Source organism: Athene noctua, chromosome 1 (genome assembly GCF_965140245.1).
Source record: "Athene noctua chromosome 1, bAthNoc1.hap1.1, whole genome shotgun sequence".
NCBI classification, from domain to species: domain Eukaryota; kingdom Metazoa; phylum Chordata; class Aves; order Strigiformes; family Strigidae; genus Athene; species Athene noctua.
The window spans coordinates 34,909,158-34,922,133 of NC_134037.1; the positions used below are offsets into that span (position 1 = coordinate 34,909,158).

At 47.0% G+C, this 12,976-nt stretch overlaps 1 protein-coding gene across 22 annotated transcripts in view; it reads left to right on the forward strand.

Moving 5' to 3' along the window:
- Positions 1 to 7,264: 7,264 nt before the first annotated feature.
- RIMS1 (regulating synaptic membrane exocytosis 1) overlaps positions 7,265 to 12,976 on the forward strand; it is a 350,587-nt gene continuing 344,875 nt past the window's right edge. For all 22 annotated transcript variants that reach the window (XM_074895864.1, XM_074895868.1, XM_074895888.1 and 19 more), the window contains exon 1: positions 7,265 to 7,764. In XM_074895864.1, coding sequence (XP_074751965.1) covers positions 7,601 to 7,764 — 164 coding nt within the window. In that variant the 5' untranslated portion in view covers positions 7,265 to 7,600. The remainder of the gene's footprint in view (positions 7,765 to 12,976) is intronic.

Here is a 12,976-nt window from a genome sequence, read left to right on the forward strand (position 1 = left end):
AAAATGAATCAAAACGAAGAAATTCTACACCACAGAAACCAAACATTTTTTCTGCAGTTAAACAATGCAGTAAATGATGACACATTTCTGATGAATGCTTTCATTCTGATGAAACTACATTTTATTTAAAGTCATTAACTCAGTACACATATTGGTTTTATGACATCTGGTTGTTCTCACATCTCATCTGACATCTTTTTCTTTCACAGGTAATAATTATCTTTTTGTCTTTCCTTCTATTTCCTTCTCTTTTTCCACAAATGCATCACTCCTTACAAATATCCCCTCTTTTCCACAGATTTCTTTTCTCTCTTTTCTCTCAGGTTGTCTAGCTGATTAGAATAATAATGTTAAAACCAATCCAACTGTTCCCAGGCTGTGCTTAGCTTGAATTTTGCCGTTTCTTTTCAAACCTAAAAGGGCTTGTGTGCCTTAAAGTTTGTTCATCTTTTATGATTATATCCATTGGATAATTCAAGGTATTTTATCCTACAAATTTTGCCTCACTACTTCTTAAGGCAAACTGTTCCATCAGAACTCTTGTGCCTGTTTTAGTAATAATACTGAATCTTGCAATTTATGAATAGAGATGCACAAAATTGTGATGAGGTTGCAATAGATTGTAAGACAGAACCTGCCATGGCACATCCTCCACTGTAGGAACAGCTCTGGAGAATGACACCATCCTCCTCTCACTGCAATCCTCTTACCTGCTGCTTCTTTACAGCCTGTCTGGGGAATCGGGTGTTTACTGCCAATTAGGCATGATAAAACAGCAGGAGTTTCTTGAATTCCCTTGATAAGAGTATTTTGGGGTTGCTGGAAGCTGTTGGAGGACTTCTGGCTACACGGACAGAGTTAGACCTCAGCGTACTAAGCACTTTCTTAATTTGGTAGTTTAGATCATTTAGGTCTTACCCTTACTGCACTCTCTGCTGCAGTCAGAGTATAAAACATTCAAGACTTTATTGAAGATTTTCTTTTGGAGCAAAAATAATGGTAAGATGCTGTAATTGGCAGAAAATACATTTAAAAAACCCTTTATATATTATAATGCAAAGTACATATTCATTATATCTATAGGCTACTTTACTAATTATATTAGAAATGTTCAGCAAAACCACTGGAGCGACAATAAAATTCTTATTCCAAAAAGATAAGGTTCATAATTATAGAAAATGTTGTGTTCAGTGCTTGTACTGAATCATTGCTTTTCCAACTGCCAGATTGCTGACTAAGAGTATTGGGCTTCAGTTGCTCCTGTATGAGCCATAACACTTCTCAGCCTTTCTGACAGATGTAAAAAGATATTACAAACTTAGGGTCTTTCCGTGCAATGGCCTTATGCAGGATACCCCTAAACTGAATGGTGTTGAATCTGCCCATACTATCAACCTTAGACAATAGGTCTGGAAGAAAAACAAGTAGATAATGACATTTTAGGGTAGAGGATGGTGTCAGTTCCATTATTTTTTCATTTTTTTCTAGTTAAAGGAGAAAAACCGGAAACTGATCTCAGTACTTTGGAAAATGATGTTGTACTTAAAACCTTGTTAGCATTTCTAGGTTAAAAAATAATTATTAACAAACACATTTGGAAAGTCATCAGACTGAAATAAATCAGCTCATAATGGATTCAAATCAGATAGGAGTTTGCAAATGCACTGTTGCACCTAAAAGGGGGTATGATTTGGAGCTGTGCATACAGAAGCATCATGTCACGGAGGAGGAAGGTGACAGTTCCTGTTTATGCATTTTTGGCAAGCTGCACCTGAAGGATGGGATGATTTTCTGGAAACTGCCATGCCAGAAATACACAGCTAAACAGGAGGGAACTGAGAAGAGCAAAGGGAATAATTAGAGACCTATGGGGGTGGGACAGGGTTTCTAGTTTATTTTTTTAAGGAAACCAAGCTATGCAATCACACTGTTTTTCTGTCAGTACTCCAGCAATGACATTTGAATCTCTTGACCAATTTCAGAGAAGCCTGACAAAAAGGGAGAGGTCTAACAACACTGAGATCCTGTAGGTTTTCTGAAAATCAGCAGCCAGACAGAGGAGACTCAGATTTGTGCACCCACTAAATAACAGGTGGAAGAGTGAACTCAGCTGCATTATTTGACACAAGAAAATCCAAAGCTGTCATCCAAAACCAGGCTCCATAAGGTTTGCTGCCAATGGAACTGCTAGTTTGTTCTTTAGAGTTTTTTTTTTCTGTTTTTTTTTTTGTTTGTTTGTTTGGTTTTTTTTTTTTTTTTTTTAGATAAAATATATTTAAAAGAAGACAAAGACTTCTGTCTGAGAGCATTTTTGAGACACTAATCACTGCAGGATGTAGGCACTCATTATAAAATTATGCATAATAACAGATCTTGTCCAGAACAGGCCCTGAAATCCCTACCTGAAATGAACTCTCTTTTTGCCAGTGCTTTTTGTCTGTCTTGAAAAGGAGTGTTTCCATTTCTTCTAATGCTAGAGCTATCTATGACCTTCTTCTTTCTCTTAAAATACTGCAGTACCACCAAACTTAAAGAAATTAAAAATCATGAGTCAGATGCGAAAACAAAAACTGCTCTTGAAAATCATATGTTAATAAAATATACTTTCCTGTGAATTTGGTCTGTCTCTGAAATTTTTAAATTCCTTCAACATCTTGAGCGAGAGAGAAATCACAATATCCCACTTTTACTAACCCACTATGACAAATTACTTTGAGCCCTTGATGCTACAGGATATTTTATCCTTCATGACTCTCCCTCAAACTGCAAACCCCATCGGACTGAAAACTCCTCCACAGCTTTCACTATCCCCAGTCTCCCATGAGGCTGAGGAAGAACACCACTCTTTCTAGGGAAGGAACCTACAGGAGAACCCGCTGAATTGTTTGTTTCCAGTTTCTTCTTTCAGTTTGCCTCAAGCAAGAAAACAGACAATGATGACTGCTCACAGCTAAGCTAATGAAAAGAGTTGGAAAAGAACTGAGAAATTTAGAATACGGTGGAACTGAGAATTTTAGAACATGGCCTTTGGAGAATCTGAAAGGAAGATATGGGGGAGAATGAAAGTTCCTAAGATTGAGGGAAGGTCTAGAATCGTAAAGAATTATACATCTTTCATGCATGGAACATATGTCATAGCTGTCATTATGAACTGAGAAGAAAAGATCGCAGATTCCATTATAATGATTGGCTCCTCAAGTTTAAGAAAGTAATTTACCTGATAAGTTACAATGGCTATATTGATATTCTGTTGCTAGATTTCAGAGCAGCCTTCCCTAGATAGGGCTTCAGAGAAATGGAATTAATAGGAGGCCTGTCAGTGACAAGACTTTGGGTGTTACTAAGGAGGTGCATTCTTACTAACCAGTCAATGAAGTTCTCTTCAAGGATCTCATGTATCATCCCAGCTTCATGATATAATGTATTGAATTAGACTGGACTTTCCACACATTGTTGGTTGGACAACAATGTCAGATATTTCATCTTTGCAAAGCAAATGTGGGCAAATCAGAAAATGACCACTAAAGGTTTGAAGTACTGACAATAAGAGCTGAGTCTCTTCATGTAGCCCTGTGAAAAATTAGATGACTTAGGGTTTCTTCTGCATTTCTCTCTAGAAAATTCTACTGCCTTTGTGCAAAAATAATGTAAAATCATTTACTGTGCCTAAGACCTTGTAGGCATTAGGAAAAGCATTGCCAGAAGGTTGAGAGAGGTGAACCTTCCCATCTACTCAGCACTGGTGAAGCAATATCTGGAGTGCTAAATCCAGTTCATGGCTCCCCAGTACAAGACAGACTTGGACATACTGCAGCAGGTCAAGTGAAGGGCAGTGGAGATAGTTTAAGGGATTGGAGCATGTCATATGAGGAAAGGCTGAGAGATGGGACTGTTTAGACTAGAGAACAGAAGGCTCACAGGGTGCTTATCAATGTGAATAAATACCTGATGGGAGGGTGTAAGCAAGACTGAGTCAGGCTCTTTTCAGTGGTGCCCAGTGATAGGACAAGAAGCAATGGGCACAAACTGAAACACAAGGGGTCTTGTCTGAACACAAGGAAACAGTTTTTCTGTGAGTGTGACTGAGCACAGATTGTCAGAGAGGCTGTGGAGTGCCCATCCTTGGAGATACTCAAAAGCCATCTGGATGCAGTCCTGGGCAACCTGCTCTAGGTGACCCTGCTTAACCAGGGAGGTTGGACCAAATGACCTCCAGAGGTCCCTTCCAACCTAAATGATTCTGTGCTTTTCAGTAACACAGTTTTATTCACAATATCAGCTTGGTGCAAGTCCATACTCCAACTTCCATATTTTTTTTAACCATTACTCTGCAAGAGCTTTCATCTTTGCCTTTTAAGTTATAAGAAACTATATATAAAATCCCCTCATACTCTTTGTATTCATTGTGTATTTCACACACAGCAGTAAGAATCCATGTGCTTGACCCAGCATCCAGCAATTAACACAGTAATACAGAACAGACATATACGTGACTGTGTCAGTAATTAATAAGCAGAAAGGTGAGTAGGATAACTTAACCTCATGTAATATTTTCTTCATAAAATTATCTTGGAGACACTTGGGTCTTATGATCTTAGACCTTTGCTAAGGTTTAACCCCAGCTAGCAACTAAGCTCCACCCAGCTGCTCGCTCGGTCTTCCCCGGTGGTTTGGAGGAGAAAATTGGAAGGGTAAAAGCAAGAAAACTTGTGGCTTGAGATAAAGACAGTTTAATAGGTAAAGCAGAAGCTGTGCAAGCAAGGAAAGCAAAACAAGGAATTCAGTCACTACTTCCCATCGGCAGGCAGGTGTTCAGCCATCTCCAGGAAAGCAGGGCTACATCACACTTAACGGTTACTTGGAAAGACAAAACACCATAATTCCGAACATCCCCCCTTCCTTCTTCTTCTCCCGGCTCTTAATTGCTGAGCAGGAGGTTGGTCACATGGTATGGGATATCCCTTTGGTGGGTCAGTTGGGGTCAGCTGTCCTGGCTGTGTCCCCTCCCAAGTTCTTGTGCTGCACCCTCAGCCTACTCGCCAGTGGGGTAGTGTGAGAAGCAGAAGAGGCCTTGACTCTGTGTAAGCACTGCTCAGCAATAGTGACAACATCCCTGTATTATCAACACTGTTTTCAGCACAAATCCAAAACACAGTCCAATCAAGCTACTATAAAGAAAATTAACTCTATCCCAGTCAAAATCAGCACAACCTTTAATATTTTGTTCAGGCTGGGCTTAAAGCAGCGACTCCTCAACACTAAGGCCACTGATTTAGTGAATTAGTTCTTGCAGTTACTTGAGCTATGTCTCTTATATGGCATGTGGAGGCCTAAAGCATCTGAAGGAGTGTGGATACCTATAGCAACTTAATTATGATGTCTAGTATGACCATTCCAGTCATATCATGTTTTAGTTGTTTCTGATCCTAAACATATAGTGGTATCTCACCGTCTTCTCATCATCTCACTCTTTTCAGTCTTGCTTCCTTCAGTTTTGAGGTGGCTGCCATACCTCTGCCTGTTAGTAACAAATGGATAAATTCTTTAGCATCAGCCTGTAACATGAAGGCTATCTTCCCTGCCAGTCGCAGATGGTAGGAAGTGATTTTATTGATTTGTTAGTACTTAGCTAGAAGGATTACATCTAGCAGTAATAACGTGACCAGGCCCTGGGACAAATCACCACATGAGTTAGCGGAGGGTCTGTGTCTTTAACTGAGTGTGACATTATGATATTTACCAGCCCTTCAAAACGCTTTGCTTATTAACACTACTTTAATCTCTTCTGAGCCATCTGTCGGTCATTCAAGTTTCAGTTTCCTTCATGTGCTGGAAGTGTTGAGAGACTTTACTTTCCGAGCTGAACTTGGACATTACTACTCAAAAGTTCTGGTGGTCACAGTAGTGCTTACTATTTTTCTCTTTTTAATTTGTGTTATCAAATTGTGTCCTGCAGAAAATCTCTTGGGGAGACACAAACAGATGGCGACAGTAATTCCTCTCAAATTCAAAGGGTCATGAAGGTTCATAGCTCTCAGAATTTGTGTGAGAGGTATTAGTGTGGCTGGCTGAAAGCTGGTCCCTCTCCCTATTCCAAACCCGGCAAGTTTGGCAGCAAGAAGCATTGAACACTGCCAGCATGGATTTTTTTTCTTTTGGTTCGTGCCCATCAGACAATCTCTCTAGAAACTAGAGCTGTGTCCATGCTGTGACCTCGGCAGAAGCATGACTGAGGGGTCTTAAGTGTCAGTGTGTGTTAGTGATAGTTCAGATTTTATTTGAAAGTGCAGTTTTCTCTGGATTTCAGCTTCGCATTTCTAAGTAGCCTGAACGATTTCATTCACCGTCAGGCACACGTTTGAGCAAGGGACCCTTCAGAGCCATAGGCATGAGCTTCTGGCCAGTGGATTACATGCAGGTGATCTCACGTGGAGAAGGGTGGTTGTGTTCATTACCAGCTCCCCCAAATTAAGTTCCTCGGAGCTGGTAGGTCAGAAATCGATCGGGAAGCTATCCCTGTCTGGAAGCGAGGCTTTGTTTCATTGTGCGCTACCCCCGGTTGAACAGTCGCGCTGGGGCATGTTTCAGGGCCAGTGGTGGTGGGTCACAGCGGTGTAAAACCGGGTCTGATGATAGACGAGGAGAGTTGGGAGCACTCGCATGCGGTGATCATGGCTTGAGGGGTGCCACGGGCTGGGTGTAAGAAGCACACGTAGAAAGTGCCGAAGCGTGGGACCCCGAGGAAGGTGACGGGTCCGGCTCAAGGCGAGGGGGCCGCAGCTGCGGCTGGAGCCCAGGGGCTGGCGGGGGCGCGGCTCACGCCCGAGGGAGCGGCGGCAGCACCGGGAGCCCAGCGCGTCCCCGGCGCCGCCGGCAGCCCGCAGCGGGCCCGCAGCACGGCTGGCCCCTTCCCAGGGCGAGACGGGAGCCCCGGCGGGGGCTCGGGCGAGCTCCCGGCCCCGACCCACGGTGCGGAAACCTGGAGGAGGACGTGATGGGGACGGCGGTGCCGGGGACAGCGCCGCGACCGCGTGCGGCCGCGGGACGCGCGAGCGGGGCGGCGGAGAGAGGCGCGGCGGGGCCGGGCCCCGGCAGGGGTAGGGGCTGGCGGCACTGCCGCCCGTGAGGCGGCGGCGGCGCGCCCCGGACTCCGCCTCGCCGGCACCGACCTCCCCCCGCCCTCCTCCCCGCGCCAGGCTCGCAGCGGCGGAGCGTTCGGCGGCAGCACCCGCCCTTCCCGGCCGGCCCGCGGCGCGCACCGCCCCCCCGCTCCCGCCCGCAGCCCGCCAGCGGCGATCGGGAGCCCTCCGCGCCACGGCACCCCCGCCCCGCACGCCCACCGCCGGGAGGATGGGCTGCGGGCGGCGGCACGGCAGCCCCCGAGCTCCCTGAAGCCGCGGAAACAAAGGGAGCGAGCGGCAGCCGGACCGGGGTGGATGCAAGCAACCATGAAAGGCTGGGTCTCCGCCTCCTCCTCCGCTGCTGCCAGAGAGCTGCCGGCTGCTGCTGCTTGGAGGACTACACTGTGAAGGGGGCGGAGGAGAGGCTGGCTGGGTTTGCCGTGCAAAGGTAGAAGGTGTAAGGGAGAGGCGGAAAGAAAATGTCTTCTTCGGTGGGGCCCCGCGGCCCTCGCCCGCCCACGGTGCCCCCCCCGATGCAGGAGCTGCCCGACCTGAGCCACCTGACAGAGGAAGAGAGGAACATTATCATGGCAGTGATGGACCGGCAGAAAGAGGAGGAAGAGAAAGAAGAGGCCATGCTCAAGTAAGCAGACGCCAGTCATTCATTCATTCGGGTACTCATTCATGCGCCGATCGCCGGCGGGCGGGAGCGGGCGCTGCCACCGAGGGAGCCGGCCGGTGCCCGGGGCCGGCCGGCTGCGCCCGGCTCGGCGGGCGGCCCCGCGGGGACCCCTCGGCGGGGCTGGCGCCGCGGGGCTCCGCTCCCAGCCCGTAACTTCCTCCTGCCCGGCCGGCCTCCCCCACCCGGGGCAGCCCCTGCCGAGGCAGCGCTGCCGGGGCAGCGGCGGGACGGAGCGGGACGGCGGCCCTCCGCGCCCCGGGGGCGGCCAGCGGCGCAGGGCGGGCGGGCGGAAACCCCGGCATGCGGGTGAGGGGCGAGGTGGGATTCCTTTGGGGTCCCCAAAACCCCGCCTCTGCCAGGAGGGGCCGCTGGGTGGGGTTTCCCTGCGTGCGGGAGCCTCCGCTGCCGTGCTGCCCCCGCCTGGCTCGGCCTCCGCTGCCGCCCGCCGCGGGGCTGAGGCGGCTGCCCCCAACCGCCGCCCCGCCGCGCCCCCCCGCCCGTCCTCCGCCGCCGCCCCGCGCCCCAGCCGCCGTCTGCTCCCGGGCGGGCAGCGGCGGGGAGGCGGCTGGCTGGGCGGACAGCAGGGCGTGCGTAATTAGGAATAAATGCAATTAGTCGCGCCGCTCGTCGCTGAGGGGAAACGTGCGTGCGTGCGTGGTGGCGGGACGGAGGGGGAGTGGGTTCATCCCGCCGGCGGCGGCGGCACGGGGAGGGGTGCGGGGAGCGCGGGGTGTGGGTAGGTGCCATGTTTGGAAGCCCGGTCCCCACAGCCTCTTTTGAACCTTTTCTCTCTCATCCCCCCCGCCCCCCCATCCTTGCCAAACGGCGCATGTGACCACATTTTCTAGCCTCCTCCGTCAATAGGAGGCTTCAAACGTAACGTTACCAAACTGACTGCTGCGAGTGGTGAGAATAAACAGATTGAAGCTGTGGCCTGTGGAGGAGAATCAGGGTTTCTCCTCTTCTGGCTACCCGTCAGGCCTGTTGGCCCCGCGGGGGGAGACGGCGGGAGAGGTGACTGGAATAGTGCAAACCTCTGACGTTACGCAGACCCTCCCTACCACGGGAGGTGTATCCTTACCTCGCTGCCTTCTGGTTGCATCCACCTGGGCTTGGAAGGGATGCTCTGAAGGTGTGACATGATCTGGGTATTTCTTTTGGCAGCATCGGAAATGTCCACTTGAGCGATGCGGGTGCCAGCTCTTCCCCGTGGCTTTCTCTGACCGATGGAGAGACCAAACCCCCGCAGGCTCCTGACTTTGGCCCCGTGCCCTGTGCGTGGTGAAGCAGGGACAGCGTTTCAGTATATCGCTGTATCTGTCCCTTCCCAGGGGTGCCCGGCTCTGAATTTTCACAGGGGCTGCTAGAGGTGACTGCAACAGCGCGTACCAAGGCCCAGCTGCGAGCGTTGCGTATTGCCGAGGAGCCGGCCGGGAGTGTGGTCTTTGGATCTCTGTTCAAGATGAGGAGTTCAGTTTGCTGTTGCTGTTCATTATGCTTGGGGTGTGGCTAGCCTTGGATGTGGGGTGGTTGAAACAAGAAATGTTTTGTGAAAATGCATTGTATTAGTCAATGTGGCGAAACGTAAGTGAAGGGTCCCTCCTCAGTTTCTATTTATCAGGAGAAAATTAAATAAAGGAGTAGTTCAAAGGCTCTAAACTACATTTATTCTTCTCCCATTTCTTGTCCTCCAGCACAGCTACTTCCCGATAAATATTTAGCTTTCATTCCGTGAAGAAGATTACTGGTTCTGTGATGATGTTGTAGAGCAATACTGTAAATCTTACAGTCACTGCAGGAATGAACTTCTGTTGGTAGAGATGGTAATTTCTCAGCCCTATTCTTGTTAACATGGGGTAGGGGATAAAAATTTTCATAGGTTTTTTTTCCCTCCTTTTTTTTTTCTTCTGCTCTTCTTCTGTATTGGCATTTCTGAATTCTGGGCTAATATTTCTTTTTCTGTGAGATGATGGGAACCTTCAGCACATTTACTGAATGAATTTAAGACACTTTAAATACAATTTTGTAGAGGTCAAAAATAGTGCTTTGTGAATTCAACTTGAAATTATATTATCTTCAAAGGTTTATGATACTCAAAAGTTTATTTTCTTATAACAAGTTCTTTCCAATCTTCAGAATAACAGTCTAGGCTCTATATTGGTCTGAGAAATTGTGATTTTAAATAGATTTTTTTTCTTTTAATAAAGACCCAGCAATTAATAGAAGACATTGGGAAACTTGCAAACATGCATACGCACTTTAAATATACTGTTGATTACCAAAAATTAGGTCACAGCAAATAGTTTTCATATGGATTACGATTTGACCCTTCAAGTGAGCCACTAGGTTTTGTGAGATCGTTTGCCTTTTCTGTATGCCAAGTACTTACTTCCTTTTGGGGACAAGCGTTAGACTCATCTTTCTGGAGAGTAACCCTTACAAGATTGGATTTTAAAAGAAGAATTAATTTCCATTATTTTGTAGAGGTTTGTTACAACTATACAATGGTGCTATCCAGATGACACAGCTGTGTTACAAAAGTCATATATCCTCACCATCCCTTCGTATTATTGTCAGTAAAAGTTTTTCTGATTATCCAAATGTCTCAGCAAAATAACCACCAGTTTTCATTTAAAACCACCTGGCAGAGAAATGTTTCCGTCTGTAACACCCACATGCAAATCTGTAATGTCCCCTGGAAGTGAAGCCGATCTGCGTTGCAAACTAGGCTACCTTCAATCCTGGGCTGATCAGCAGCCGGATACGTGCTGTCTCATGAATCATAAGGGCTAAAAAGGGTGCAGCATTTCTCTTCTGCGTGTCCTGATAGTTAGCAATAAAAGTTTCTGAAAGAGCACTTGTAATTTTCCTTTCCAGCACTCCTCATGGCAAGAAGAATTATTGGTAAAACTACTGTATTCTTCACATGATGATCATAAAATTGTGGATCTGAAGGAATTTGAGGTGTTTCTGTGAGTAGACTATATGAATTTCAAGAGAAGTGAAAGAGATTAGGATCCCTGTTAAAGAGGCTGTGTCCCACTCCTTTGGGTCTGTACCTCTCTGTCTCCCTGAGCCTTGTTTCTGACTCTGAGCTGCCCTGTAAACCCCCTCTGCCAGTTCATGCTGATAGCAGCACGTACTGCAGCGTGCCAGCCTGGGAGCAGGGCGCTGTTACAGGGAGCAGGACTACGGACAATGTAATGCATTTGCTGCTTGCACTGGAGAATGACAGGCATGCATGCTTTGCTTTGAAACCACCTGCTCCTCTCTTTCCAGGAACTTGCCCAATCTGTCAGTTTGTTGGCCCACTGAGTTCCCTTCAGAGGTCTGGGGCTAATGGAGCTTGTCACACCCATAGAATAAAGGCATGCAGCTTGTACTGGCCAGTGGCTTTCTTTTTCTAGGTATGCCTGGTCAGTGGCAGAGACTTTGTCCTCTCCTCACCCCTCCAGTACCAGGTCGTAAACTGCTCTGGGTGGTGTTTATGGAGGGGGAACATTCTGCTGTCATATGACCTGTTGAATACCTTGGAGCACTGTGTTGAGGAGTTAAGGCTTTTGTTCCTTTTGCTTTTTTTATGAACAGTTGTACCTTGACATGAAGAACACTTTAATGTTAGCTGATTGCCTTGAAAATGCCTTTACATCCAAAGATGGGTTTTGCATTCCTGGTGTAATGGGGGCAGCATCAGTAGGTACTCCTGCGAGTGTATCCATGCTGTTGTGCTGTGAAGTGTGGTCCCAGTCTGGTGTATGGCACTGAAAACTCAAATCTACATAAGCACTTTGATTCTTACCTGGCACTAGGTAGAAACTGAGGCACCTTTAGTGCAGTCCACAAAATCTTTCTGTAATGATGCACCTGAGGAGCTGCATGTTCCTGTGTGTCCAGGGCATATAGGACCAGAGTATGTGAGTGCCTTGGCTGCTGAATTTCTTGCTGTCTGTCATACACGTAATCCTGTTTGGAAGTCACAAACTGTGTTGTCATATGCTTAAGCCCTCTGAAAGACCTGATGCTAATATAGTACCTCTATAATGCATATTGATACTCTGCTGAACTCCAAGTGCTGTTGTCACAGTGATGGACGCTTTCCTGACATGTAGGGGACAGGCAGTGTTACTGCTTCCAGCTACCTTAGGTGTAATAACCTGGTGGTTAGGAAGTGGTTACCTAAGCCCAGTACGCTTCCCAGCCTGAAGAAATTGTGTCCCAGGCAAGTGCCATTACATTATAACTTAATGAAAACAGTTTGGCTCCCCATACAGGGAAGAATGCAAAGGTTATGGGCCCAGGAGCCTAACTCAGTGTCAAGCCCAATAGGAAGAGCTCTCCTTGCAGAGGAGGCTGCATGCTTCTCGTTACCCAGGGCTGTTCATGTAGCCTTTTTTAACAGAGAAGTTTAAAATCCTGAGAGGTCTGGGAGTAGCAAGCAGGTCCTCCTCCCTCACAGCTGGATGAGCTCATCTTGGGGCTTCAAAGCTTTGCCTTTTTGTTCCTCTGTGTCTGGGAGAGCTACACCTTCCTGCCTGCCACACCTTTGACAGCAGCATGGAGAGCAGTCTGTTGAGTAGGTGGGGCTTTACCATGGTAGTCTGAACTCACATCCATTCTTGTTTCCCTGTTTCACACTGACTGTGGTAGATTTTGTGGGTGTCTCTGAAGACTGTAGTCTCTAGCAACTCATTTAATTGGAGCTTGGCCTTACAGATCCAAACTTCTGTGGCTCCTATATGAATAAATGTTTGCAGAGGACAATGGTAGAATGTGCCATGGCCTCCTCTGCAGACTAAATCACATTGGAGCTATTCTTTTCCTGTAGCTGAAAGGGAAGAGATTCATGTGGAGTGGCTGATGTGTCTAACCAGAAGTCCAGATGTTGTCCTACAGGTGACTCTGATGTGACTAACAAATTATGAGGAAGTGTGAGAGGGAACGTTTTCAATGAGGCTGAAGAGAGAAACAAACCATAATTTGCAAAAATGGGGGAAAAAAAATAAGGAAAAAAAAAGTTTAAAGTGTACATTCAAACACTAGAGATAGACTGAGACAACTACGTTGTTTGTGGGAGGTGTCTTGAAGTGAGACAACCCCAGTTAATATACATACAGTTTCAATCATAGACAAATTACAGAACTATATATATTTGTATGTATGTACTTAAGCTGAA